A 27,813-nucleotide genomic window follows, 5' to 3' on the forward strand; every position below is an offset into this window, starting at 1 on the left:
GTCCGAGTATGTCTCGAAGCTGAGCAGGATTCCGTAGATGTGAGAGTATTCGCTTCTCGAGTCCCATGGAACATGAGCGCTGCTCATCTTATGTTGAAAATGGAAGCTCACGACACGTCCCAAGACAGACGCCATGAAAATGGTTAGAGCGAAATGATCACCTTGGTGAAGAGGTGGGGACTCTGGAATATCGTTCAGTGCTGCCAATGTCGGTCCTCCCCCGACTGGGCCGTCTTGACTGCGATCATGGGCAGATGGCAAGCGCAGGATACAAATGTCGTCTAATAAAGCAGGCGGCCGATGACGTCCTGGTGACACTAATTTGTCGAGTAGGTAGACGGACCAAAACGTAGACCGGCGTTCTTCCCGCTCGGTCAGAGACAGTGAGTCTTCTGGTTCGGAGTTCAAGCGGAGACTCTGTGCAAAACGCACTGACAGGCCGATTTTTGTCCATGCTAGCCGATGCATGCCACCTGCAAACATTCTAGGTTCTGTAAGCCGCGAAAGAAAGGGGAAGGGCACTTACGGACGAAGTCAATGACAGCGAGCATATTAGCTGCTTGTACTGTGAATATGTTGACATCGTGATCATCTGAAAAGGACTTCTCAAAAATCTGGGTCCAGGCGAGGCGGGTGTAGTGCTCAATCGCTTCCTCTTGCTTGTTCTCCAAGAAAGGATGGTCCAAGAATCTTATCGCGAGAGCTAGAAAAGAGTAAACAAGATAGGATGGCAAAGCACCATCCTCTAAGCGCTGTCTGAATGTTGACTCGTCAAAGTAAGAGTATGGCTGGTTGTGGCAGTGCAGAAAGTATGCATCTGCGGCAGCCCGTAGGACTCCAATCTCGGGAATGGAATCAAATTTGCTGCCTCAAAATCAGCCGATGAGGAGTGCACGACGGATATTTGGGCGCAAACCTGAGCACGGTTGATTCATCTGAAGGAAGAGTATCGGCACTGCCTGAGATGCTGAAAACCGAAGACTGGTCTGCTCCAGGCTGTGGTAAACCCCCGAAAATCGTGCTGGGACGGCAATGAATTAACATTTTTTTCTCTCAATCAGTGGAGGAGCATACTTCAAGCTGTTGGTATCCAGTAAGCTCAATCTTGACTCTAGCAGAGCAACTCTGGCGGCAAGGTTTGCTTCGTGGCTACTGTCTGCAGGCGGTGCACTTGGGCCGAAGAAGGAGAAGGAAGTCGAGGTGCGCCTTTCTGATAGTGGTCCATCTTCATAGATGCATTCTTGGCCGAGGCGCGTGCACAACATGCAAATTGGTTTCTCACCGGAGCAACGAGTCTTCTTCCTCCTTGAGGTCTGGTAAGCGTCGACGCGGCTACTACCGGGAAAGGAAGAAACGGTACCTGCAGTTGCGGCACGCTTGCCGTGCTCTTTTTGGCTCACGTTGCTCCATTGCGGTGTGGGGACTGCTATGCGCCTGATCTCCTTAGACTTCCAATTGCAGATGCATGTGGATTACATCAGTCGGAGAAGAGAGAGAAAGCCCGGCTGTCTTAACAGAACCCCGCATCGACGGAACCGAGCACGGACCCATGACGCCGGCACTCGGTAAAGAGACATGCTCTATTCAATTGAAAATTAAATACATCTTTACATCCGCGCGAGCACGCGGTGGCCTTCTGCCCCCCGTACGCCGCTCTTTGTCACGACATCAAGACACATGCTCAGCACATCGCGCGTATCCCGCGGATCGATGATGCCGTCGTCCAGCCCAACCGCGCTCGTCCGGTAGCACTCGCTATCCCTCTGCACGCCCTCGCGGAATTTGGCCACCCTGGCATCAAGCTCCTCCTCCACTACGGCCTTCCCTTTGCTCTGCGCACTGGCCCGTTCTATTGTTTCCATAACGCCGGAAAGCTGGTCCGGGCCCATTACGCTGCACCTCCCCGTTGGCCAGGTGAATAGGAATCGTGGCTTGTACGCTCGCCCGCACATGGCATAATTGCCAGCTCCGTACGACGCTCCGCAGATGATTGAGATGTGCGGTACCTGAGAGCAGCTCACGGCTGATACCAGCTGGGCTCCGCGTTTGATGATGGCCGCGTGCTCCGCTTTCGACCCGACCATGAATCCCGTCACGTTGTGCATGAAGATCAATGGTGTATTTCTGGCTCAAGTCAGCGTTACGTTTTCGAGGACCGCTCGGAAGACTCACTGCTGGTTGCAGAGACGGACGAATTGCGCTCCCTTGGATGCCTCATCCGAGTTGATGACAGGCGTCTGGTTTGCAATTATCCCAACCGTGTGGCCTAGCTGTTTGTCAGCGCTGGTAAACGTCCTACAGTTGTCGACGCTCACCGGTTATCTTTGCCCACGTAGTGATCAAGTTCCGCCCGTAGCTCGGCTTGAAAACGGAGAGCCTTGAATCATCCACGATTCTCAGAAGAACCTCACCCATGTCAAATGGCTTCCGTATGTCCGGATTGATCAGAGACAGGATATCGTCAGCAGAGTATCGCGGCGGAAGGGGCGCCGCAATGGCCGGTGGAATATCCGGTGATGCCAAAGATGAAACCCAATCTCGGGCCTTTCGGATCGCGTCAAACCTGCACTCCCATGTCAGTCCACGAAGTGAAACCCGATGTGTGGGCCGTACTCATCCGTAGCCATTTGATCCGCGAGGCCTGTTACAGAAGCATGGATCTCAGCCCCTCCCAGCTCCTCGGCTCCAATAACTTCGCCCGTCGCCATTTTCACCAAAGGCGGGCCGCCCAAGAACACCTGTGCCTGCTTTTGTACGAAAATCGTGTAGTCGGACAGAGCCGGGTGGTATGCGCCGCCGGCGGTAGAGGATCCGAATACAACAGCGCAGGAAAGCTGGCCGAGCTGGCTACGAACAGCCAGATCGCGAAAGATTTGGCCTCCTTTGTGAAATACCCGGAACTGCTGTGGAAGGAAGACACCGGCTGATTGGACAAGTGCGACTATTGGCAGGCCGTTCTCCGTGGCGATCTCAGTGACGCGGTTTTGCTTGATCACTTAGAAGAGCGAGTTAGTATGGGAGATGACCACATGCAGTGAGATTAGTACCTGTCTGCTCATTCCATGCTCCTCCGCTCTGAGTCGGTATGTGCGAGAGTATGAGACATATGCGTCCACTGGCAGAGGGTTAGTGTTATTGTAAGCTATAACGACGCTATCAACATACCTGACGGAACCAATGCCCGCGATAAGATTGGCACATGCGTTTGAATCTTCCAGCCCGTACCCAGCAAATGATCCGAGTTCGAGAAAAGGCGAGTCCTGGTCCAAGAGTAGGGAGATTCTATCTCGTGCTTCGAGCGGGTTAGGTTCGTTCTGCTTTGGGATCTCCTCCTACATACCCAGCAGTTGTCCTCTGCTCAAGTGGCGGGCGACTGATTTTGAGTCTCCTTCGCCGCTCGACTCAGCTAACGCCTGGTTTAACTTTTCGAGGATCGGTCCCCATTCCTCGCGGTTCTTTGGATATTGCGGCTGGCGCAGATCGACCTGCGACTCAGCGATTGGAAAGGATGCTGCGGATGCCATGATGCGATTGCCTTCGAACAATTGTTCCAGCTTTCTCAAAACTACAGCAAGTGAATACCTTCCGCATGACCATGAAAGCCACGGCTGCACCCGAGGACACTGCGGTGACCCCGGCCCGTGTGGTTGCCCCGGCCCGTGTTGTCGGCCCGTGTGCGGACCGTCCCCGCATCTCTTCCCAAACGGGAAATCGCCACTGGGTCTCCACCGCCTGACTGACGGGACGAGTGTATGGAAGTCATTCATCACCGGCAGGCGTAATAGAGGGTTTTCGAGTGAAGTTATTGAGTGCTTCATCTCAGAAAACTACCAGCTACAATGGCATCCAACCAAGTCCCCGCGTGCCCGTCTCCTGCGGTCCGCATCATCGAAGTCGGTCCACGCGATGGGCTCCAGAACATCGTTCAATCGGTCCCAACGTCCGCAAAAGTCGAACTAATAACTCGACTACATGCGGCCGGACTGCAGAATATCGAACTCACATCCGCCGTCTCACCCAAGGCCATCCCTCAACTGGCCGACAACAAAAAGCTGCTTTCCGACCCATCTATCAAGGCCTTAATCGCGCAAAGTGGCCTCCGCCTACCAGTGCTCGTCCCGAACACCAAAGGCCTGGACATCGCAGTCCAGCACGGCGTGAAGGAAGTCGCCGTCTTCGTCAGCGCCAGCGAAGGCTTCAGCCGGGCCAACACCAACTGCACCGTCGCGGAGGGCCTCCAACGCGCACGCAGCGTCGCAGACGCCGCAAAGAAGCTCGGTCTGCAAGTCCGAGGGTACGTCCGCGCCCCAAACCCCCCAACCACAACATCCAACTCACAACACAACACAGCTACGTCTCCACCATCTTCGCCTGCCCCTACTCCGGCCCCACGCCCCCCTCCGCCGTCCTCTCCTGCATCCGCCAACTCCTCGCCATGGGCTGCTACGAAGTCAGCCTAGGCGACACGACCGGCGTCGGCGGGCCGCACGACGTGCGACAACTCCTCTCTTACCTCTTCGCACACCCCGACATCCGCCCGGACGTCCTCGCGGGGCATTTCCACGACACGCACGGGCAGGCCGTGGCGAACGTGTGGCAGGCGTACCTGTGCGGCCTGCGCGCCTTCGACAGCAGCGTCGCCGGCCTCGGCGGCTGCCCCTTCGCCGGCCCTGGCGCCAAGGGCAACGTCGCGACCGAGGATGTGGTGTATTTGTTTCGGCGGGCGGGCGTGAGCACGGGTGGGGTGGATTTGGGGAGGGTGGCGGAGACGGGGGCGTGGGTGGCGAGGGAGGTGCTGGGGAGGGGGTATGAGTGTCGGGCGGGGGGCGCGGTGTTGCTCGCGGCGGCATCGGCGTCGCTGCGCGGAAAGGAGGAGGATGGTGGCGGCAAGAAGCTGCTCGATGGCCGGAGGAAGAGGGAAGATGGATGCACTGGCCCCCCTGCGGAGCCGATGTTGTGGAAAGAGCATTCCGGAGGCACCGATGGCCTGAAGCTGTACCGGAGCGGCGCGAGTCTTAAGATCGTCCTGGACAGGCCGAAGAACGGCAACGCTCTCACGACGCCTATGATTTCCGAGCTCACAAGGACGTTCCAGACCGTGGCTTCGGATCCTTCTGTTTCGCGTGTTGCCATCACGGGCAACGGGAAGTTCTTTTGCACGGGCATGGATCTTGGAAAAGGGACGACGCCGGTGTCGCAGAGCGAGGACCAAAGCAAGGCACAGTTCAAGCGGCTGACGGAGCTGTTCGAAACTATCGACACTTGCCCAAAAGTGACTGTTGCATGTTTGAACGGGCCGGCATTCGGGGGTGGCGTTGGGCTGGCGTTCGCTTGCGATGTCAGAATCGCCGCGAGGGATGCCAGAGTTACGCTGAGCGAGGTGAAGCTGGGACTATGCCCCGCGACAATCTCGAAATACGTTGCACGAGAATGGGGTCCGGCGTTCACGAGAGAGGCCATGCTGACTGGCAGGCCGATATCACCTTCAGAGCTGAAAGCCGTGGGTGCCATCGCCGGCGTGGTGGAAGAGCGAGAGCAGTTGGACGAGGCTTTGGACCGGTACCTTCTTCGCTTGAAAACTTCCGCCCCTCGAGCGTCGACACTGTGCAAGCAGCTTGTCAGGCTTAGTGCTGAAGACAGCGGAGGTGAAGCTCAAAGTCGTGGTATTGCAACTGCCTTCGAGGAGATGATGGGGCAAGAGAGCGAGGCCGCTTTTGGTGTCCGTGAATTCCAGGCGGGACAACGTAACGTGGACTGGGACAAATATGTGAACTCGAAGACTAGATCTAGATTGTAGTAGCCTTACATCAATTCTATGTGCGATGAAACTGCAGATTTAACGAATCCACCAACCAGAACCTCCGCACGCCGCTCCTACCCGGCGAGTACACTAAGAAGTGAAAGTTGTCTTGTTTGGGAAAGGGAGTCGATATGTTTCGCAGAAAGACAGTACTGTTCACATATAAAGATGCTACATCTCTTGTTGATAGACTGTATAGCTTCAAATACTCCCTTATAGCCTAGCTTTGAAAGAATTGGCACCAACAAGCTTGTTGGCCAGCGCCCGCAAAATGTGCTTTTGGTGCTTACCACTTCCAGTCTTTGGGTAGTCGGGACCCACCCCAGAATCTCCAATCCAAAAGACCCATTGAGGTGACTTGTGCCGCCCTAATGCTTCTTTGACCCAAGACTGAAGGTTCGCGTCATCCGGCCTCTTTCCTCCGCCAACGGCCCTCAAAAAGCAGCCAACCACCTCGCCATACTTCTCATCCTTCACACCGACGACGCAAGCTTCAGCAACCAATGGGTGAGCCGCCAGCCGTTCTTCGATCTCTGCCGGAAAGATGTTCTCGCCACCTGCAGATCGTTGGTTAGCCGCGTGATCCAACCACACTTCCACACAGCAATGCAACCAACCTCTGATGATAATATCCTTGATCCTCCCGGTAATGGAGCAAGCGCCACTCTCATCAATGACACACTCATCCCCCGTCCGCATCCACACCCTTCCGCTCTCATCCCTCTCCATCACCTCCCTCGTCGCCTTCTCATTCCCCAAGTACCCTTTCATCAACAAGTACCCGCTCGTACACAGCTCCCCGCGCACACCCCTCAGTACGACCCTCCCCTTCCCATCCACCACCTTCGCCAACGTATGCGGCATGACCATCCCCAAGCCCCCTCCTCCCCGCTTCCCCTCCTCCTCCGCCTCCACCGACCCCCGATCTCCACGGCGCGCCGTCATAAACGACACCGGACTCGTCTCCGTCATGCCGTACGCGACCAGCACGTCGCTCACGCCCATCTCCCGCCTTAGCCTCTCCATCAGCGGCGCCGCCACGAGCGAGCCAGCCGCCAGCACCGTGCGGACCGTTGTCGTCGCGGCGTCTTCCTTCCCCACACCCTCCTTCGCCCGTCGCAGCGCCGTCTCCTCCAGCACAGCCAGCAACATCGTCGGCACGCCAAGCAAGACGTCGCACCGCTCGCGCGCGACAGCAGCGACCGTCGCCCCCGCGTCGAAGGCGTCGGCCGGGAAGACGATGGCGGCGCCGTGGGCGAGGGCCGCCAGGAAGCCCATGACGAGGCCGAAGCAGTGGAAGAGTGGGGGTGGGCAGCAGATGGTGGACGACGGAGTCAGGCCCATCCGGGCGCCGACGAGGTGGGCGTTGTTGAGGATGTTGCTGTGGTTTCTCGTGGGTTAGAGGGGATGGTGGTGGGAGAAAAAGGGGGGGAGGAGGAGGAACGTACCGGTGGGTGAGCATGGCGGCTTTGGGGGTGCCGGTTGTGCCTGGGTGCGATGCGGTTAGTGGGGTGGTCGTGTGGGGGGGAGGGGGCTGAGAAGGCGACTTACCGGAGGTGAATTGGAGGTTTAGGACGTCGGTGGGTTTGATCTGGGTGCTTGCTTTGTGGATATTCTCTAGGTCTAGAAGACTTGGATTGGCGGAGGCGAAGACGTCGTAGGATTGAGTCTGGGGGTTTCTGATATCCGGTGGTGTAGGTCCAAAAGTTACCATCTTCACGTGGCTGGCATTTTGAGTTACAGAGCGCATGTGCTCTAACAAGCTCCTGCCTTTGATGTGATTGGCAATGAAGAGTAACTTGCAGGCTGGGCGAAAGGGTGCATTAGTCCATAGGCTTTGTAGAAGTTTGAATGGGCAGAAACTCACAAGTTTGCATGAGTGAGCGTGCCAGTTCCTGTGGTGTGTAGGTATTATTCAAGACCACCACTGGACACCCAATACTGGTAGCTCCGAGAAAAGCTTCGATATACTCGTAGCGGTTTCCGGCAAAGATGCCAACGTAATCGCCAGACATCAGGCCATGCGCGAGAAGTCCGCGCGCAACGGCCAAAGACCGTTTTGCCAGGTCGCTATAGGTCAACTCGACATTCTGCCATGGAACTCTCACCGCCGTCTTCCCGCCAAACGTTTCAGCTTGTTCGTTGACCAGGTCGGCCAAAGTCTTCTCCCAGAGTGGTACATCCGTGTTGCCGTGAACAAGAGACAACTCGTTTGCAGCAGGGTGAACAGTCATCTTGGCCATCTCTGTACCTTTTCCAGATGCCTAACGGGTTTGTGATAGAGCTCACTTCTGTTCTATCTTTCATTTTTGCGTTGTAGGCCGTCAGCCATAACCACGGTTACCTGTTCGGGCAAAGTGTGGGGACGGTCCGCAGGCGGGCCGAGAAGGCGGGCCGCGGTCGTCGCTCAAGCCGCGGGCTTCTTCGATGCCGCCGTCGGTTCCGTGGCCTTATGATGAAAAACTTCGGCTATACTGAACTTCCGAACGGTTCCATTGCTGTCATGGACCTCTTCGTCACAGTTCCAGTTTCCTCAACTTCGGAAACACCTCCGATTGGATACGGGTATAGTCGATACTAAAGCTAAACTATATAATACTAAGCCTATAGTATGCACAGTAGTATCCAGAGATAGTTAGCATGGTGGATTTAGAAGACAAATAATTGGCTATTTTCTAAGTTGTCTAAATAGCTCGATATCCACGGCGTGAGACATATTGGCACTGTTTAATCCTAGACTCCTGTCTTATTTCCTTACCTTCTTGGTTTCCTTTTAGATTTTATTTATGTGCAAACACTGTTGCTATCTGCTTCTTAGCTAATGAGAGCGAGCCGAGCTTCAATACTGCTGCGCTAGTATTTCGAGTACCATACAGCGCAATGGTCATCGCCAAGGCATCTAGCCTCTCGCAACATCAAAATTACATCAGTGTAAAGATTTACAGTTCTCGCCTGCCTGCTACGTACCTACAATCCTGGACAGCAGCGGAGGGACAGTGATCGAGCTGTATTGTCACGTGAATATTTGAAATCTATTGATGAGACTTTCTCCTGCGCTGCAGGAGTTCGAACCTCTGTGTCACCCACTTGACGTTCCTCGGGATTACGTCGTATCTTTTTCGCCTTTCTTTCAATAAGTTATGGCCGTGAAAAGCGCTTTCGGCATAACGGTGGCAGAATGGGAACACGGGCCGCGGCCGGTGTCGGCACACGGGATGCGGTGGGACGGTGGCGTTTAACAACGGCGCGGGCCGTCCATTTAGTCTCGCCGCCCGAGAGGCCCCTTTTAAAACCAACGGCTCCGGATCGCTGAACATCCGGAATCCTCCCTTGTGGATCATTCATCCTGGATGTAATCTACGGCCTTTTCGTTGAATTCTGTATTGTCGCGGGAGACCTCCTCCATGACCAAGGCCAGCTGAACCACAATTGACACTGCTATCGCTAGGTAGGAGCTGTGCGAAGGAATGGATGTTCGTCGTGGCGAACGCCTCTGAAAGATACCGAGGAATAAGACATACGCGAAGGAATAGCGCATAGGTGCATCTTTTCTAGATCAGACGTTGGTACGATGACCGCAAGGTTACGCGCTCATCCGCCTCTGCAGATTGGCTGCCTGACCGGCTGAATTACTATTCCGGCTGAGCCCCGATCCGTCTGACTCGTGATTAAGTGGGGTTAGGCCACGCAGACAATCATTGAAGAAGCGCTGATGCTGCTGCTTGCTTGCATACTCGTTTTAACTTGTAGCCGGAGATTAATTATCTGCTGCAGCTGCAAGGGAAAGCTTAACCTTCGCGAACACGCTTCTGCATCATGGCGCTCGCGGCCGATAACGCCGTCCTCGAAGTCGACGTAAGCCGGTTTTTCGCGACCGCATGAACACTCGTCTTACGACTTTTTAGGATCACTTCAGCGACACCGACTCCGCTTTCTGCAACCAGTCGAGCGCATCGACGTCCGTTACGTCCAGCGTATTGAATTACAAGTATGAGAATGGGAGACGCTACCACGCCTTCCGCGAAGGCACCTACTTCGCACCCAACGACGACAAAGAGCAGGACCGCATGGACCTCTTCCATCACATTTCCACCTTGATCCTCGGCGGTGCGTAGTACGCCCATCCGCAGCCCCTCACGTGATGAATTCACAAAAGTAACCGGGTGAGAAATGTAGGAAAGCTCTTCCGTGCGCCTCTCAAGGACCCCAAAAACGTTCTGGACTTTGGCACCGGCACGGGCATCTGGGCCATGGACCTGGCCGATGAGTTTCCGGACTGCCAGGTCCTGGGCTCCGACCTCAGCCCCATCCAGCCTTCTTGGGTGCCGCCGAATTGCCGCTTTGTGGTGGATGATGTCGAGGCCGACTGGGCGGACGGCCAGAAGTATGACTTGGTCCATGGCCGCACCATGGGAGGCTCGCTCAAGGATTGGCCGCGCTTCTTTGGCCAGGCGTTCGCGAACATGAACCCTGGCGGCTGGGTGGAGATGCAGGAGTTTGAGATCCAGTACGGCTGCGATGATGGCTCCTACCCTGCAAAGGCGCCGACTGTTGCGCTTTACATCGAGAAGCTTAATGAGGTGAGAAGTAGTGAACGCCGAGGCCAAATCAAGTAAGCTTACAAGTTTTCAAAGGCTGCCGAGTCTTTCGGAAAACCTATGGACGTGGCGCGCGACATGAAGCAGTGGATGATCGACGCCGGATTCACAAACGTCCAGGATGACGTCTACAAGGTATGAGTATCCCTTCGAATGAAAATAGCGCGTTTCTCTGATGACAGTACCCGAAGGTTCCCATGGCTCCGTGGGCGAAGGACAAGAAGCTCAAAGAGATCGGAAAGTATGCTCTGATCCACGTGCTCGAGGCCATCGAGGCGTACAGTCTGGCACTTTTCACCAGGGTTCTAAAATACACGCCCGAGGAAGTCCAGGTCATGATGGCCAAGATAAGGAAGGAGTTCAAAGATCCGGAAGTACATGTCTACTGGATCTATCACATCACTTATGGTCAAAAACCAGAGTCTTCATGATAGACGAGAGTCATGATCATTTCGTTCCAAACTACCAATTTTTTCGTGTCGCGTACTTTTCGTTTTGTACTAGCTGCGCTGCATACATGGGCAATGATTCCGAAATATTTTCCTTCTTGCAATAGTACCGAAATATCATATTCCTTTCACACATTCTCAGCACCAACAGCAGTAGTCCGAGCCTCGGGCTGTTTGACCGAAGTCTCCTGGCAATCCTCCTCGCTTTTCCAGCCTTCCTCGTCATTTTGGGGCACTCTCACGAAAATCAAGTCGAGGACCAGCGCGGCAACAGCCAAGGCAGCGCCAAAGTACAGAGCCGCACGGAACCCCTGGACCTCGCTCGCGCCGTGACGGATCAGCTCGACCTCGATCGTGCCGGCGAAACCCAACCCCAGGCTGTTGCCGTACAAATTCAACGTCCCGACCAGGCTGCCCGCGATGCCCTGGTCGCGCTTGCCGACGCTGTTGCTCGCGATGATCTGGGCGGCGACGTAGACGAAGTCCGGGCACATGCTGCCGAAGAAGATTGCGGGAAAGGTCTGGGCCCAGTATAGCTGCTGCACGGGCTGCGTCGCGATCAGCAGCGTCGACGCCAGGCAGGTGAGCACCCCCATGGCGAGGATGTACTGCGCCGGCAGACGTGGGATGAGCCATGCTGCCAGCCCGACGGCCATCGACGCGCCGAAGCAGAACGGCAGCCACCCCACCGCCAGGTGCAGCGCCGACCAGCCCCGGATCAGCTCCTGCCAGGCTACCATGTACCAGAGCGATATGCCGAAGGCCATGTAGGTGAGGAGTACGACTAGGATGAGGGCCGTGAAGGTCGGCGCGGCGAAGATGGCGAGAGGCATGATGGGTGCGGTCGCAACCTTTCCTTCCCAGAAGAGGAAGCCGACAAATGAGACGACGGATAGGATGAGGATTACTATGATGTATGGTGTTTTCCATCCGACTGAGGGTGCTTGGCTACACGTGGTCTGTAAGTGGTGATCGAACGCAGGGCTGGCGAGGCAGAACTTACTTCCAGGCAAAGTTGAACAGCGCGAGGCCACTCAATCCGAGTGCGCTTCCTACCCAATCGATTTTCCCGTCTTTATCCACGGCTTCTTCTGGTGGAAGAACGAAGAAAAGGGAAACGAATTCAATGGCCCCGAGCACTGCGCTGTGAGAAGTCAGTCTCTGTTTGCATAGTTGCCATTCTTTCTCAGGACGACTTACAATAGGATGAAGATATATTTCCATTCACTGTTCTCGAGGAACCCTCCAGTGATGAATGCTCCGAACATAGCGCCGATCGGTGGAGAGGCTGCAAAAGTTGCGAGTGTGATGTTGCGAGCTCGCCCCGGCGGCACCATGATGGTGAGCATTGCAACCGCGTTGGGCATTAAGATACCACCACCAATGCCTGTCAGAGCGCGAACGGCAACAAATGACTCGTAAGTGGTACAGAAGGCGTTGACGAGGGAGAAGACCACAATGATTGCACCTCCAAGCAACAGTAGCCTTTTATGACCGAATACGGCACCGAGACGCCCGCTCACGAGAACGAAAGCACTTTGAGTGAGCCTAAAAATTACTGGTAAGCACTATTGGATTTTTGTAGATGATATGTTCGACGTACGAGTAAGCTGCGGCCATCCAGTTTGCCTGCCCTGGCCCAGCAGAGTGCCCTAGCTTTTCACTGAATTTGAACCCCGCCGCTACCGTTGAAAACATGGACATGAACTAAAGACTCAGTTAATTCAGTTCAAGTGGCAACTGAACCGTGGCTGGTGTTTTCTTACCTGAGTGAGATTCGCCATTATGATTAATGCAGTAATGAGTATTTGTGAGCTCTTTTTTAATTGCACTGGCGGGTCAGCCTCGAAGGTTTCCTTGGACCGAGGTTCAGGCTGATTGCTCGTTGCCGTAATTGCATCTTCGAAGTTCTGTAGAGGCATGTCGATCGAGGCGTCGGGGCGAAGTTTCACTTCGCTGCTGTGCCGCTTCGGTCAAAGCACTGTACCTGTGGGCTGATACGTGGTCACAATTAAGAATGATTCGAGCGAGAAACGTCAGTAGAGGACCAGAAGACACTTTTCCAGAGCGGCAAGTAGAGATAAATAAGGGGCGTCTCTCTGATCCCATAATAATGACGCCGGAATAGAATTTGTGCCTTCAGGTGAACAGCCGAACAGCCGATCAACCGACATTAACAACCGTTTTCGAGGGCGTTTTGGCGAAAACGATGACTGGAGCGAGTTCCCACCGCATGAGGCGTAGGCCGCTTACAAATTTATCATTGGGACGGTAGAGAATGATTGGTACACGTATTCAGGAAGTGAAGGGTGCGGCATTTCATAGGTGTCCCCTATCAGGCAAAGTTTGCCGCAAGCCCTACCAAGAAACGTTGAATTTCTACCCCACATCCCTCAGAGGGAAGCTCGTTACGCCCTGAATAAAGAAGCTAACAAAAGGCTGCGAGCTCTTACAAAAGCTCTCTTGATAAGGTTGCAACTCGGTCCGATTTTCCAATTTGCAGTTTGCGTTTAACAACATCAGATTTGGTGCTCACCAGACATATCTGGACCCTTCGTACCCGCAGGGTCGCTCTCACCAGGTGCAAAATTTTTTGTGGTAAGAGCTGTTGCGTAATTGATTCATGAGTCGTGCTTAATCCGCCCGCACGCTCGGATATATGCAGGAGTGAGTATCTTTGTGGAGACACTCCTTTTTATCCCCGCATCGGAGATAGAGCACTTGAGAAGATCCACCTCTTTATCGTGAGCTTATACGGTCTACCCCTGCAAGTTTTGGTACATGCTTTGGACAATCAAAGATCAATTCCGCTCTGTGGCGTCCCTGACTAAAAGCGGGGTCTCCTGCATTATAAATCTTGCAGCAGATTATCCCCACTTTACTTGTTCTTCGTATGCAAGCGACACCTTCTCGGCCTTTTGCATTTTGCCGGGGCAATGCCAGCTCTCGACCGCAAACCAGTGTGTGCGCTTAGCGTCTACTGCTTACTGTTGAAGCAGCGGTGTGGTACGACCTCCAAATTTTGCAGTCAAGAGCGCCGACTAATAGTGGAGCAGGCTACAGACTACTGCGCTCTTATCAGTGTTAATTTAATTGCCCCAAGAGGAAGGAATTCCAACGTAAACTTTGAGCGTGTTAGCGGAGTAAATTTCCATATGTGGCAGTACTCTCAACTCGGATAGAATGCATTCCTCAACGCCCATCCAACAACCCGCTACCCAGGATTCTCAGTGAAAAAGTCGTTTTAGGCCTAGTACATAGCTACTTTTGGTAAGCTATAGTGGTACTTCTAGTCTATCCGACCGCGTGGGACCCTTGCATCGATCATCGCTAGCGTGACGTCAGCCTGACTACAAAGCTTAAGCTACAAGGCTGAAGCTTTCACTCCCCGCATTCACCCTCAAACACCAGAAGTTCGACAAAATGGTGACCACTCGCTCGAAATCCAAAGGCGAATCGCACGAGGACATTGTTGCCGACGCCCCATCTCAGCTACAGCAAAAGCCCAAGAAAGCCAACACTTCACGCAAGCGCAAGTCCGTCCCAACCAAAGAAACCAGCACAACAACTCCAGCCGCAGACCGAGCCAAAAAGCGCAAAGACTCCGCCGCATCCGACACGCACCAACAACACAGCACCTCCACCACTACCACTACCACCAAAGAAACCCACCACCCACCAACATCATCACTCTCTGAAAAAGTCAACAACCTTATCGACACCTACGGCGCCGGCTCCCTCCCTCTCCACGACGCCGGCCTCCTCCCCGCGCCCACGGAGCCGTCGTCCGCAACCGTCCTGGCGCATGTCTTCAACGCGCTGCTCTCCTCCTCGCGCATCTCGCACGACATCGCCGCCCGCTCCGTCCGGCTGCTCGTCCAGGCCGGCTACCACGACCTGCCGACGCTCAGTGCCTCGACGTGGCAGCAGCGCGCCGACGTCCTGACCAAGGGCGGCTACGCGCACTACCGCGAGAAGACGGCGACGGAGCTGGGCGAGCTGGCCGCGCTGATCGAGGACAAGTACAAAGGCGACGCGAGCGGGCTGCTGCCGGGTGACGATGTCTCGGCCGGTCGTGCGGGGAAGGTGGCGGTGCTGAAGAGGCGGTTGAAGGAGATTAAGGGCTTGGGGGATGTCGGGGCGGATATCTTTGTCGCGGAGATACAGGAGGTGTGGCCCGGGCTGGCGCCGGTTTTGGACCGCCGTAGTTTGAAGACGGCGGAGGAGGTGGGGCTGGGGAAGGATGTGGAGGGGTTGTTTGAGTGTGTTGGGAGAGATGCGACGAGGATGGCGAGGCTGAATAAGGCGTTGACGACAATAAGGTTGGAGAAGCGAGTAGGGGAGTTCAAGGAGTAGAGGGCTGCAGTTGCTCTTTAAGTGGTAAAACTGAAGTACGTGCTGAGTGTTCTATTCTTTGACCGCATTCATACCTATAGTTTTTTTTTCTCACTGATTTAGCAAAGCAATATATCAGAATTAATTTCGCCCAGGACATCCATCCAGTTAATGTCCCCTGGAGATTCATGACCTTCGCGACGCCGCCATACCTCAAGCACAACATTTGCTGCAACATCTATAATCCCAAATCCATGTCTCTTTTTCTTCTGAAGCCATATTGCAAGCCTTTCTCTTAGCAATGGATCCTCAGCTTCGCATGCCACAACCAAACACGGCCATGTTATAGTCACGCCCAGAGCGTGCTGCGGCATCTCTTCCACTGCCTCCAAGTGCTCAACACATTTGGATACCAGATCCTGCAACTCTGCCGGTGGGACACGTCTAACCCTCCTCTTGAAATGGATGAGCATCGCATAGTAAAAGAGATGTGCCGTATGCAGATGCACCATCCTGCTAACCTCCCCACCAAACCTATGCACCGGGAACGCATCCAACGACGGCACCGACAAGTAAAGCCGCATCTCAAACGCCTCCTTCTCCTCCTCCGTCATCCCCCCCGGCGCCGCACACACCTTCCTCAATCTCACCAGCACCTCAAACATGTCCTTCGGAACCCCATACAGCAAGTCCAAATGGTACGCCGCCTCTCCACCCACCACCCCATCGCCTCCGCCATCCGGACTGTAATCATCCGCGCCCTCGCTATCCTGCAAGCTCGCCACCACCGCCCCGCCGCGGAACTGCTGGTACAACACCGAGCTCGCCAGCGTGCTGCTGCCACCGCCGCCATCAACGTCGTTCTTCCTCCCCTCCTCCCACCCCGCCGCGCCGCCCAGCGCCTCTATCCACGACTTCCCGCCGCGCATGTGCGCGCGCCAGGCGCCGGCCGTCGTCCCGCGGATGATGTCGACGAGGGTGAGCAGAATGATGGCGGCGAGCACGGCCTCCTTCTGCGTCGTCGTCGTCGTCGTCGCGGCAGCGGGGTCCAGGCTGTGCTGCAGCAGGCGCACCGCGGCCGTCTCGTGGCGCGTAGCCGTAGTAGTTTCGTCGTCGGTCGCCCATGACGATGATGCGGATGACGATGATGATGAGGCGGACAGAGGGCAGACGCGCGCGCGGCTGTACGCGGCCGCGGCGCAGAGGGCGTGGTAGACGGCGGCTTGCGGGGCGGATGATGACGACCCGGTGCGGCTGCTGCTGGGGTGCTGCACGGCGAGCGGCGTGTAGATGGTGCGGAAGAAGTTGGTCGCGCTGTCGACGAGGACGCTGTTGGCGCAGACGAAGGTGACCCAGTGGTGGACGAGGACGGTGTCGCGGGGTGGGAGGGGGTTGGGGTTGAGGAATGGTGGTGGCCGCGGGTGGAGGAGGGGCCTGGGTGTGGTGGCGTGTTGGAGTGTGTTGTTGCTCTCGGGAGGAGGGGGTTGGATGCGTTTTGTGGAGGCTGCGGAAGCTTCATTCCAATGGGGAGCAGAAGTCGTGCGGAAGGAGGAGATGTCGCCCCTATGATCGGGCGATGAAAGAAGAATGTCCTGCGGATCTGAATAGCTACCCGGAGGATCGTTTACAGGAGTCGATACTATCGTTGGCTGGCTACTGCATCGTTTTGATTGCTCGTTAATACTGAAAACAGAAAATGGACCATTCCGATAAGAATCATGGGGGTCAAAGACCGCTTCGTCTAACCCTCCTATTGCGGCTGCAAGCTGACGTGCGCCGAGAATAGTTGTCGGTTCGTGCCGGAGTTCATTCAACGATGGTCTGCTGATACCCTTTTCATCGGGGTTCCACACGAGGCGCACTCCGTAACCCTCGCAAGGAACTTTTCTCTTTTGGCAAGGCCCGCATTCGGGTCTTTGCTCATCACACTTAACATGCCGGGATCGACAAGTCCAACAGCCGGTGAAGGTTTTGGTATGTGGGATTGACGCCCGGTTCATGATTGGTTCGTGTTCGACGGGAGTTCCGTTGACCAGATAACTGAAACCCGTCCGCATCTATGAATATGGAGAGAGACGTTCAAATCAATGTGCGGATAGGGAAAAATCATCGGCCCGATGCTTGCTGGGCTAGCAATGGCTTCATTTAATGCTCGTTATTCCAGTTTGCGAAGATGATAAATCCATCAAATCCCCAACGACCAAAAGACTGTTGAACCACGGAATTTCCTTTTACCAATGCAGCTATCGTTTTTCCCAATTGCGTACAGAAATTATTCAGCTCTATTAACGAGTGACATCCGGGTTCGACTTATGAGCCGCCAAAGCACCATGCAGAGCAAACTGACCTCCAACGCCATCGATACGGTGTGTCGAGTTGATGTTCTTGACAAGAGTGATCTGGAAGCAGGTGGCACCCCCTTGACGCGACGTAATCGTCGAAGATGCCAAGAAGAACTCCCAGATGCGATACCACCGCTTCCCATACTTTGCTTCGACTTTCTCGCGGTTCGATATCCAGTTTCTGTACCACCGCCACAAGGTGCCCGAGTAGTGAACACCAATGGTATCCACGTGTTTGACCTCGAACCCGACGCCTTCGAGCCGATCGACGACAAATCCAAGCGGAGTTGACGCATCGGCTCCAGGGAAGACGTATTTGTTCATGAAGAGTCCCCAGATCAGATCTTCGTACTGCCAATACTTCCGTAGTCCGGAATACTGTAGTATCAGCACTCCATCATCATCGAGCAGGTCGTGCAAAAGACGAAGGAAGCTGCTGAAGTTTCGGATGCCGACGTGCTCGCACATCTCGAGGCAGACAATCTTCTTGTAGCGGCCGCCGTCGGCAGGGCGGGGTACGTCGCGGTAGTCCATGCAGAGGATGCGGGACTGTGTTTCAGCAATGCCCGCTTCTCGCAAAAGGTTGTTTCCCCAAGCTGTCTGGTTGCGGCCGAGCGTGATGCCGGTCACACACGCGCCGTACTTGGCCGAGGCGAAGGTGGCGAAGGTTCCCCATCCGCAACCCATGTCGAGGACTTGTTCCCCTCTCTGGAGCTGGATCTTCTCACAGACGATCGCCAGCTTGTTGTCTTGTAGTTCCTCGAGTGTCTCTTCTCTGTTGGGATCTGAAATGATGCCGGATGTATAAATCATACGGGGTCCAAGAAACCAGGCGTAAAAGTCATTACCGCGGTCGTAGTGGCCTCGGACCTGCTCCTCGTCTGCAACCTGTCAGCACCTCAGCATCCAATATGGCATTCGGATCAAACCTTGAGATCGTGTATGCAGTATCACTTCGGGCATCATTCCCGTCAAGAAGAACTTGAAGAGGCTCAACGTGAAACGGAAACTGGCCCAGTCATGTCGGTATTCCAGAATATCCAGCATGTCTCCCTTCAGATCGACATCGCCTGCAAAATACATCTCGTGAAACGTCTCCAGAGGAATCTTCGCTTGACCTTGATACTTCGCGCGATCACTGGCTTTATGGAAGTGAAGGTAGTGCTCTACACCTCTGCCAGGGAAGGTAGCCTTAACATTCTTCCTCGGCGAGTATTTTGAGACAGTATACCAATATGTAGCCAGGATGGGAATCGCCGTCATGAGTCCGTACGTAAGGGTCCCGAGAAGAGATCCGCGGGCGATGAAGAGCGGGACGACAATCAGAAGAGAAATCAAGAGCGTATTCGAAAAGCTATCGCTGCCAGCGCCGTCGGCAGGGAGAGGCCCATTCTTGATGGAAGGGTACTACGGATATCGGCAGAAATTAGTAATGCGTGTTCTCTGACATGCGAAGGGATTGGTTTCTGTAGTTGTTTACCGTTGTCGTTCTCACGCCGCATTCTTCCGTAGATTTGGAGGGAAGCGTGGCCGCTGGAGTCTTTGCAAACTCAATGCCCTGTATGGTTTGGATGTTTTGGTTCCCCATCTCATTAGAAGCACTCACAGTGGTCTGGGAAGGACGTCTGAAATGGTAGGGAGATGTGCAGGTCCGAGTGAACAAGTACTGGGCGTGCCCTTTTAGACATCTGGTTTTGAAACCTTGTTTCCGGGTTCCGCGGGTCCCAATTTGCATGAGAAAGATTCTCGCTCCTCCAACGATGCAGAAGCCCACCGCGAGAAATGCTAGGTATCGTTACCTCAGTGTTTCGCCAAGAACGCTACCAAAGTGGAGGATGTGGGGCATACCTGGACGCTTGGACGCATGGCATTTCAACAGGAAGTTGACCGCGAACCACGTGATACCATCAAGGACCGTAAACGTCACGGATTAAGTAACAGGGAATTCAAACTCGTACACTAGATAGATAGGCTTCTCGTGCGATAACATTTCACAGCACCAATAATCAGAGTTCATACTGGCTTCCAGTCTTTAAATATCGGCAATGAAAAACGAATTGATTATCGCATAAACGCCTCTATTTTCCTGGGATTCCCAACGCCTGTAAAGGAAAAAAAGAGAGAGAGAAAGAAAGAGAAAAGCAACCAACTGATCTATGTGAGCACCGTAGCCTTATTTTTAGCTATACCGATAACGACCAGATATCCGAAAGTTCAACGTCAAAGAGATCCATAATGTCGATGCCCAGCTCGGAGTCCGTCGGCGCAGAGACGTCATCGTCCCCGAGTGAGAACACAAGCGGATCAGTATACTCCAAGCCCGGATAAGACGGTGCGCTTCCATCACCCGGATTCTGGTTCTGAAAAAAAAAAAAAACGTCAGAGCTTTCGCCATGGAATGGTCGTCGCATAATGGCACTTACGGTCTGAGGCATCACCGTTTCGTTTGACTGCGGGTGTTCAGAAGCCCGCATGACACCGGTAAGCCTCCACAAGTCCTCGCCTACTGACCGTGGTGGGGTAGGCATCGCTGTTGTTGCCGGGGTTGGATGCGACGCGCCAATCGATGGGTCAGCCGCGGGCGGCATCGCCAAACCTTTCATCCTCTGATACTGCTGCATCCGGAAGTCTTGCACATACTGGCGAGCGATGTGTGCGAACTCAGCGGCCAGCGAAGCGGGCAGAGTGCCCTGACTGACGTATTCCAGATGGCTGAAATGGCCACCCGCAATATCCAACAGCGCTAGGTTATTGTTCGTCTCGGGGTGCACGGGATTATGCACGACGAAATCAAACAGGATGAACAGCGCAGACAGAGGCATGAACACCAGAACCCTGAGTTTTCGCCACTGTCAGCAGCCGAAACGGAATCAACAGGAAAGAAAAAAGGATCACAGCTAACTCACCACACATGACTAAACGGCTCCACTTCAATATGCCTGCTAAGCTCCAAAATCCTCCTCGCCGTCTGCATCAGCTCCTTCTTCGCCTCCTGGTGCCTCGTGCCCTGCTCCTCATTCGTCTTGGCGACGTGTAGCGTGCCGCGCGACAGCGCCAGCAGCACGCTGAAGTACAGGTACTGCACGAAGATGGCCAGCGTCGTCGCCGGCGGCCCGCTGTAATCGCGCACCCTGAACGCGCCGCCGGGACGAAACCGCTCCGGTATCGCGTCCCGCCAGCCTTCCAGCTCGCCGCGCAGCTCGTCGATGATGGAGTAGTACGCCGCCGCCGGCTTGCCCGCCGCGTTGATGGCGAAGAGGTTCGCGTAGATGCGCGACACCAGCCGCCCGTAGCGCGAGAAGGTCACGAGCCAGTCGAAGCCGCCGAAGGCGGGTTCGGGGAGGCTGGGGGGCTGGGAGGAGAGAAGGGAGTTCAGCGGAGGGTGTTAGGGGGGGAATGTGGCGGTGGGGTTGGGGGGAGGAACTTACGGCGAAGCCGATGTCGTGGTCGCTGAGGAGCTGTGATTTGGATGGGCTGGTGAGTACTGAGGCGCGCGCGGGAGAGTCGTGGAGGAAAGGTCTCACTGATGTCTTGCCGGTGTAGAAGCAGGTTGTCTTCTCCATGCAGTAGAGGACCCAGAAGGTGCGTTGGATGGACTTGTCGCTGGATGCGGTAGCGCGGTTGTAGCCGAGGGATTGTGCCATGCGGGCAGCTTGAGAAACGGTAATGGACTCTAACTGAATACAGGATATGTTACGTGCAAAGACAGCCTATAGAGTTCCTTAGATGTAATCATTTTGGAATTTGGCAGTATCAACTTACCATTGCAGTCAAGGCTTGCACCGTTGTGAGAGAGGCTTTAAAGATAAGCAAGTCCGGACAGAGCGAGAAAGTGATCTCGAAGTACTTCCATGCTTGGCTCTTGCCCGGCTCGAAGCCACCTCGGTTGTGGTACTGCGAGCCAATTGCTAGCACTGCATGATAAAGCGCAGACCAGCTCTTATCGGTGGCAAGTTGATGCGCCAGCTGTGGGCTGAAAGCGCGGTCTTCAAACATCTTCCGGTCAAGAAAAGGGTATAGTGGATGGACTTGCTCGAAATATGCTAGAAAGTATTAGCAAGACTTTGGAGACTTTGCAGCAAGATACTGACATTGAATGTACCGCATCGCGTCCGCACCCACATCGGGAGAACTTGCGCTGTACATTTCCCTGATCGTAGACTGGGGCGGCACTTTATCTACCGTCTTCATCTTTGTATTGATTAATGACTCAATCGTTTCAACCAGCATTTGCAATCTTTGGTGACCAAGGCGGGCTGATAGCGCGTTTAAGCGTCTCTTCGAGAGAAACGCCAAACTAAGATTCGTTCCCCCACACAAGTCAGGTAAAGTCAAAGCGGTTGGTTCCGTGTAGCATGCTGACAAGGCCTGACTCAGGCAATTCGAATTAGCATGAGAGCATGTATATTCCATAGTAAACGGTTTACCTGAGGTTGAGGTTGTGATTGATCACGGTGGCGCCGGTCAGATGCCATGGGATCTTCGAGTAAACCATCAATGTACAGTTTCGGGATTTGTGTCTGTTTTACAGATGTCGCATTCCCCTTACCCGGCGTTTGCGGCTTTTGAGGATTGAGCTGCTCCGAGACGTGGTCGTCCCCGGAATAAGCGGGAGGGGTTTCATTATCTCTTTCTTCCAAGGAGGGCACAGAATGTGGAACCACATTTGATGTTGGAGTGAGTGTTGACATTGCACCATCGGAAGGTGACTCATGCTGTACGATTTGCAGAGGGCTCAAGGCTGCATGTGTAGGATCCAAGGCTGCAGAAGCTAGCGACAGTCATTATCAGTTACTCAGAGGCAGTGGACCAACTCATACCGGCAATTTTGCCGCGCCGAGCTTCTTCTTCTTTCTCAAGTCGGGTTTTTCTTCGTGGTTTCTTCCTCTGACTCCAGCTGCAGTCCAGGACACCCAACCTCTTTTAGACGCAGTCAGCAAGGCAGCTTAAAAAGGCGTACTGTGAACATGCCCTGCACTGATTGCATCTCTCAAACCCCGTATCCACTGTTAAAAAGCCGAAAAATTAGCGCTCTTTGGGAGCTAAGCGCGAGCGGAAAGGATACGAACCAGAACAGCGGACTTTGCGAGCTCGGCATCTATCACAAGCCTTTGTGAGGCTTCTTCGGATCGGCAGAGGCACATCAGCCATCGAAAGTTAGTTTGACAGTTCACACTGTGCGGAGGGTTCGGAGCTGAGATCTGTTCTGACCCTGAACGAGAACCCCGCGGCTTGCTTTTCACCTTCTCTAGAATCCCGAAGACCGAGGCACTAAGCCTTTTTGGTCAGCTTCGGTGCCGACAACGCCCTTCGGGAATCTTACCACACCCATCATCTCATGTGATTACAGATTCCAAGTTTCTTCTACACCTTCTTTTGAGCCATTTTCGATGGGCAAATTCCGTCTCTGGAATGTTCCTCGGCGATCGTCGGGGCTCCGTCCCACTTCCAATGGGCATTTTACGCCCGTTTCTGTGCACTGACGTCAAAGCGGCCTCTCCCAAGCCTGAAATATATGCTGGCAGGGCTAGAGAATGCAAGTCATCTTGATAGCAGATGCAGCCTCCTCGGATGTCTAATCCACCCGTGTCGGAGTGGTGGAAAGGAGGCGTTTCCGCTTGTATTTATACCTTCAATGACCAGACCGTACCCGATTGTCACACTCCAGTCTTCCATTCGTGGTCTTTGCAAGCTTCTCAGTGGCGATCCCTGACTCACCGGGATGTCCAATTCTCACCTCGAGCCCATGCAAGAGGAAGCAAAAGAACGGGACGAGATTTCCATGTCGGGAGAGACTAGAGTCGGTGAGGACTCGAACGGGAGTCAGGAGCATGACCTCCTTGACTACTCGCCACAGGAGCTCTCCAATACTGTGAGAACTCTTTCACACCGGATCAGTATCCAGGACCCATTCAACACCAAGGACCCGAACTGGACCCTCGAACGCGCCCTCGCAAAAACTATCCAGACCGCTCGGAACGAGGGACTTCCGCCGATCACGCTACAGAACTCGGTACGCTGGAGAGATGTCCAAGTGTTTGGGGAAGGCGTCGATGTTGCGTTCCAACCCGATGTTACCTCGATCTTCACGGACCCGATCAAGGCCTTGACGAAAGTGTGCCGGCGCCCCCCGGAAAGACAGATTCTCCACGGCATCACCGGTTTAGTGAAGGAGGGCGACATGCTCCTTCTGCTTGGACGCCCTGGCGCCGGATGCACGACCTTGCTCAAGACACTGTCGGGTCACACTGAGGGATTCACGCGTTGGCATGGCGACATCACGTATCACGGTGTACCCATCGAGATCATGAAAGATCGCTTCCGCGGTAACGTGGTCTACAATGCCGATGTGGACTGCCACTTTCCCCATCTCACCGTTGCGCAGACGCTTGACTTTGCATTGAGCACGAGGACACCGCACCGGAGAATGGCCGGCCTCTCGCGGGACGAGTACATTGTCAAAATGCGAAACATTCTGGCTGCTACGATGGGTCTGACGCATACATTGAACACGAAAGTTGGAAATGACTACATCCGAGGTGTGTCTGGAGGCGAGAGGAAGCGAGTTTCGATTGCCGAGATGGTGAGCATTCATTCTTTCAGTCACACTTTACAATCATTGACAAGTGCAGATGGCAACCAGAGCTTCCGTTATGTACTGGGACAATCCGACTCGCGGTCTGGATTCTTCAACATCTCTGGAATTTGCCCGTAGTCTCCGAGTTGCCACAAATCTTACCCGGAATGTCGCCATGTCGGCACTCTACCAGCCCGGTGACGGACTCGTCGATGTCTTTGACAAAGGCTTGGTCATGTACAATGGCCATCAGATTTGGTTCGGAGATCTGCAAGTGGGAAAAGCATTCTTCGAAGACATGGGCTTCTACTGCGCGCCTCGTGCTACCACGGCAGAGTTTCTGACATCCATCACGGACTCGGTTGCACGTCAGGTCCGTCCTGGTTACGAAGATATGGTTCCTCACACGCCCGAAGAATTTGCGTTGAGATGGAAAGAAAGCGTTCACTACCGCCGTTTGATGGACGAGATCGAGGAACATGAGCGCGAATTCCCGCGAGACCATCATGAGACTCTTGACACTCTGCACGAGCATCAAATGTCCGAGAAGGCTCCTCTTACTCGCAAGCAGTCTCCGTACACTCTGAACCTGTGGATGCAGTTCGCAGTCACAGCCAAACGAGCTCTGCAGAGGATGCAGCAAGACCGAGTCTACACCATCGCTATGATCTTCACGATGATTGTCACTGCTGTGGTGGTCGGCTCCATGTTCTACGACATACCCGAGGACACGTCAGGCTTTTTCTCCAAAGGCGGCGTCATCTTCTTCTCCGTCCTCTTCAACATCATCATCAATTTTGCCGAAGTCAGCGCGCAGTTCTCGCAGCGGCCAATCGTCGAGAAGCACAAGTCTTTCGCCATGTACCACCCATCCGTCGACGCCCTAGCCACCATGATGACGCAGTGGCCGATGAAACTGATCAACGTTGCGATATTCAGCGTCATCATCTACTTCTTGGCCAACTTCAAGCGGGAGGCGGGTGCTTTCTTCCTCTTCCTCGTCTTCAACTTCCTCATCTCCGTAACCATGAGCGGATTTTTCCGGACGGTCGCCACGTTGGTGAACACAGTCGAGGCCGCGCTAGGTGTTTCCGGTGTGCTGATGCTTCCTCTTGCCGTCTATGCTGGCTACGTCATCCCGCGACCCTCTATGCATCCATGGTTCAAATGGATCAGCTACATGAATCCGATCTACTACGCTGTCGAATCGCAGATGATTGTCGAGTTCCACGGAAGACATTCGCCCTGTACCGTCAGCATGGTCCCGTCTGGTCCTGGCTTCGAGAACGCCGGGCTCGACCATCAGATATGCGCAGTGACTGGCGCGAAGCAAGGGCAGTCGTACGTTTTGGGAGATGATTACATTGAAACGTCTTTCGATTATTCCTATTCGCACCTCTGGCGTAACCTCGGCATCTGCATCGGCTTCTTCATTTTCTTCATCTTCACCTACGCCATTGCCGCCGAGTACAAGCAGATCCCCACGTCAAAGGGCGAGTTCCTCATCTTCCACCGAGCCAATTTGGGTTTTGGACGGGCCCGCAGCAAGAGCAGTGCCGACAGAGACGTCAAGAGCACCCTGCAGAAATACCTCGGAGAGGGACAGAGCGTGGACCCGGCCGCCGTAGAGAAGAGCGAGGACGTCTTCACTTGGAACCACGTCAACTACGACGTGGACATTAAGGGCGAGACACGCCGACTCCTCAATGATGTACAGGGCTACGTCAAACCCGGAACCCTCACAGCGCTAATGGGAGAATCAGGAGCTGGCAAGACGACTCTCCTCAACGTGCTGGCACAGCGTATAACCACAGGTGTCGTCAGCGGCGACGTCCTCGTCAACGGTTCTCCGCTCGACCGGTCTTTCCAACGAAGGACCGGCTACGTGCAGCAGCAAGATATCCATCTAGCCGAATCCACCGTCCGCGAGGCTCTCCGCTTCTCTGCGTTGCTTAGGCAGCCAGACGATGTTCCAGTCCCGGAAAAATACGACTATGTGGAGAAAATCATTACTGCGCTGGGGATGCAGAAGTATGCGGATGCCGTCATTGGTGTTCCCGGAGAAGGTCTCAACGTCGAGCAGCGGAAGAGGACGACCATCGGCCTTGAATTGGTTGCCAAACCCAGCCTTCTGTTGTTCTTGGATGAGCCGACCTCCGGTCTCGACTCGCAATCGGCTTGGGCCATCATCAAGTTTCTGCGTGAACTGGCAGATGCCGGACAGGCGATTCTGTGCACCATTCACCAGCCGTCGGCTTTGTTGTTCGAACAGTTCGACCGCATGCTGCTGTTGGCGAAGGGCGGCAAGACAGTGTACTTTGGCGATCTCGGACCGGACTCCAGGATCCTGCGGAAATACTTTGAACGAAACGGCGCCAGACATTGCGAGGAGCACGAGAACCCGGCCGAATACATTCTGGACGTCATCGGCGGCGCCGCCGCCTCGGCGCAAGGAACGCAGAAGTGGGCTGACACATGGCTGAAATCCCCAGAGTACAAGACCACCGTGACCGAGATCCAACAGCTCGAGGCTCCGAGCAGAAGCAGGGCCAACGCCAATTTTCCTGCCGAAGAGATAAGCAGTTTCGCACTGCCCATCCACAAGCAGTACATGGCCGTGCAGAAGCGCCTCTTCCAGCAGTACTGGCGGTCGGCGTACTACATCCAAGCCAAGATCGTCACCTACATCATCGGCGGCCTCTTCATCGGCTTCACGTTCTGGAAGGAGAAGACGTCTGTGCAAGGGTTGCAGAACAAGGTCTTCGCCATCTACATGATGCTTCTGGTCTGCCTCGTCGTCGTCGTCCAACTCCAACCGCGCCTGATCGCCTACCGCGAGATCTACGACGTGCGCGAGCGGCACTCGCACATGTACCACTGGTCCATCTTCGTCGTCGCGTCCTTCATCGTCGAACTCCCCTTCAACATCGTCATCGCGTCCCTCTGCTTCGTCGCATGGTACTTCCCGATCGACTGGCAAACAACCATCTCCGCGGGGAGGGGCGCGACCATGTGGCTCATCTTCCTCGTGTACCAGCTGTACCACTCGTCCTTCTCGCAGATGATCACCATGGCCGCGCCCAACGCCGAGACGGCGGCCATGCTGACCATCCTCTTCTACACCTTCATCCTCGCCTTCTCCGGCGTCGTCCAGCCGCTCGTCCAGCTGGTCAAGTTCTGGCATTTTGCGTATTACGTCTCGCCCTTCACCTGGCTCGTCTCGGCGCTGATGGCGACGGGTACGCACGGCGTCGCCGTCGAGTGCTCGGCTGTCGAGGTCAACGTCTTCCAGCCGCCGCAGGGCATGACGTGCGGGGCGTACGCGGCGCAGTTCGCGGCCGCGGCGGGCGGCGCGATTTACAACCCGGAGGCGACGAGCGATTGCCAGTATTGCAGGTACGCGATGGCGGATGTGTTTTTGCAAGGGTTCAACATGATTTGGGCGGATCGGTGGAGGAACGTTGGCTATCTTTGCGCGTATACGGCGTTCAATGTTTGTGCGTTTTTCGTGGCGTACTACCTGCATTCCGAGGTAGGCTTTGGGAACATGGCTGGGGCTGTGAGTAGATTGGTACGGTTTCGCAAGACGGGGGAAAAATAATCTACGGGGTTAGCGGTTGGTTTATGGAGAAATAAAATTGTTGGGATCTGGAGTTGAAAAGCAAATAGAAAGCATTCTTGCGACCAAATCAGTTCCCAAATGCAATGACGT

At 54.7% G+C, this 27,813-nt stretch overlaps 8 protein-coding genes across 8 annotated transcripts; 4 read left to right on the forward strand and 4 right to left on the reverse strand.

Annotated features, from left to right (window-relative positions):
• Nucleotides 1-1,607: 1,607 nt before the first annotated feature.
• LTHEOB_1193 (Carboxyl transferase) lies at nt 1,608-3,524 on the reverse strand (the record flags this gene model as incomplete). The annotated part of the gene is made up of 7 exons (XM_035508740.1): nt 1,608-2,124; nt 2,173-2,266; nt 2,316-2,563; nt 2,614-2,995; nt 3,048-3,115; nt 3,166-3,292; nt 3,341-3,524. 7 exons carry the CDS (start codon nt 3,522-3,524, stop codon nt 1,608-1,610), a joined length of 1,620 nt encoding a protein of 539 aa, XP_035367540.1.
• A 315-nt stretch (nt 3,525-3,839) lies between these two features.
• Nucleotides 3,840-5,797, forward strand: LTHEOB_1194 (uncharacterized protein; the record flags this gene model as incomplete). Its single annotated transcript, XM_035508751.1, has 2 exons — nt 3,840-4,294; nt 4,351-5,797. The coding sequence occupies 2 exons, from the start codon at nt 3,840-3,842 to the stop codon at nt 5,795-5,797; spliced, it is 1,902 nt and encodes a 633-aa protein (XP_035367541.1).
• Nucleotides 5,798-6,013: 216 nt separating this feature from the next.
• Nucleotides 6,014-8,043, reverse strand: LTHEOB_1195 (uncharacterized protein; the record flags this gene model as incomplete). The annotated part of the gene is made up of 5 exons (XM_035508762.1): nt 6,014-6,357; nt 6,418-7,181; nt 7,249-7,288; nt 7,352-7,606; nt 7,668-8,043. 5 exons carry the CDS (start codon nt 8,041-8,043, stop codon nt 6,014-6,016), a joined length of 1,779 nt encoding a protein of 592 aa, XP_035367542.1.
• A 1,573-nt stretch (nt 8,044-9,616) lies between these two features.
• Nucleotides 9,617-10,829, forward strand: LTHEOB_1196 (Tam domain methyltransferase protein; the record flags this gene model as incomplete). Its single annotated transcript, XM_035508773.1, has 5 exons — nt 9,617-9,655; nt 9,706-9,907; nt 9,977-10,380; nt 10,435-10,533; nt 10,590-10,829. The coding sequence occupies 5 exons, from the start codon at nt 9,617-9,619 to the stop codon at nt 10,827-10,829; spliced, it is 984 nt and encodes a 327-aa protein (XP_035367543.1).
• A 146-nt stretch (nt 10,830-10,975) lies between these two features.
• Nucleotides 10,976-12,769, reverse strand: LTHEOB_1197 (Efflux pump antibiotic resistance protein; the record flags this gene model as incomplete). Its single annotated transcript, XM_035508784.1, has 5 exons — nt 10,976-11,795; nt 11,851-11,991; nt 12,048-12,395; nt 12,451-12,554; nt 12,614-12,769. 5 exons carry the CDS (start codon nt 12,767-12,769, stop codon nt 10,976-10,978), a joined length of 1,569 nt encoding a protein of 522 aa, XP_035367544.1.
• A 1,501-nt stretch (nt 12,770-14,270) lies between these two features.
• On the forward strand, nt 14,271-15,203 carry LTHEOB_1198 (uncharacterized protein; the record flags this gene model as incomplete). Its single annotated transcript, XM_035508795.1, has 1 exon — nt 14,271-15,203. One exon carries the CDS (start codon nt 14,271-14,273, stop codon nt 15,201-15,203), a length of 933 nt encoding a protein of 310 aa, XP_035367545.1.
• Nucleotides 15,204-15,531: 328 nt separating this feature from the next.
• Nucleotides 15,532-21,670, reverse strand: LTHEOB_1199 (Fungal specific transcription factor domain containing protein; the record flags this gene model as incomplete). The annotated part of the gene is made up of 11 exons (XM_035508806.1): nt 15,532-15,564; nt 15,632-16,782; nt 17,530-18,405; nt 18,454-18,931; nt 19,005-19,082; nt 19,714-19,884; nt 19,948-20,359; nt 20,431-20,876; nt 20,953-21,201; nt 21,287-21,567; nt 21,616-21,670. 11 exons carry the CDS (start codon nt 21,668-21,670, stop codon nt 15,532-15,534), a joined length of 4,230 nt encoding a protein of 1,409 aa, XP_035367546.1.
• A 1,600-nt stretch (nt 21,671-23,270) lies between these two features.
• On the forward strand, nt 23,271-27,702 carry LTHEOB_1200 (ABC transporter-like protein; the record flags this gene model as incomplete). Its single annotated transcript, XM_035508819.1, has 2 exons — nt 23,271-24,107; nt 24,157-27,702. The coding sequence occupies 2 exons, from the start codon at nt 23,271-23,273 to the stop codon at nt 27,700-27,702; spliced, it is 4,383 nt and encodes a 1,460-aa protein (XP_035367547.1).
• Between the last annotated feature and the right edge of the window lie 111 nt (nt 27,703-27,813).

The sequence above is a fragment of the Lasiodiplodia theobromae genome (assembly GCF_012971845.1).
Source record: "Lasiodiplodia theobromae strain AM2As chromosome Unknown scaffold_3, whole genome shotgun sequence".
Taxonomy (NCBI): Eukaryota; Fungi; Ascomycota; class Dothideomycetes; order Botryosphaeriales; family Botryosphaeriaceae; genus Lasiodiplodia; species Lasiodiplodia theobromae.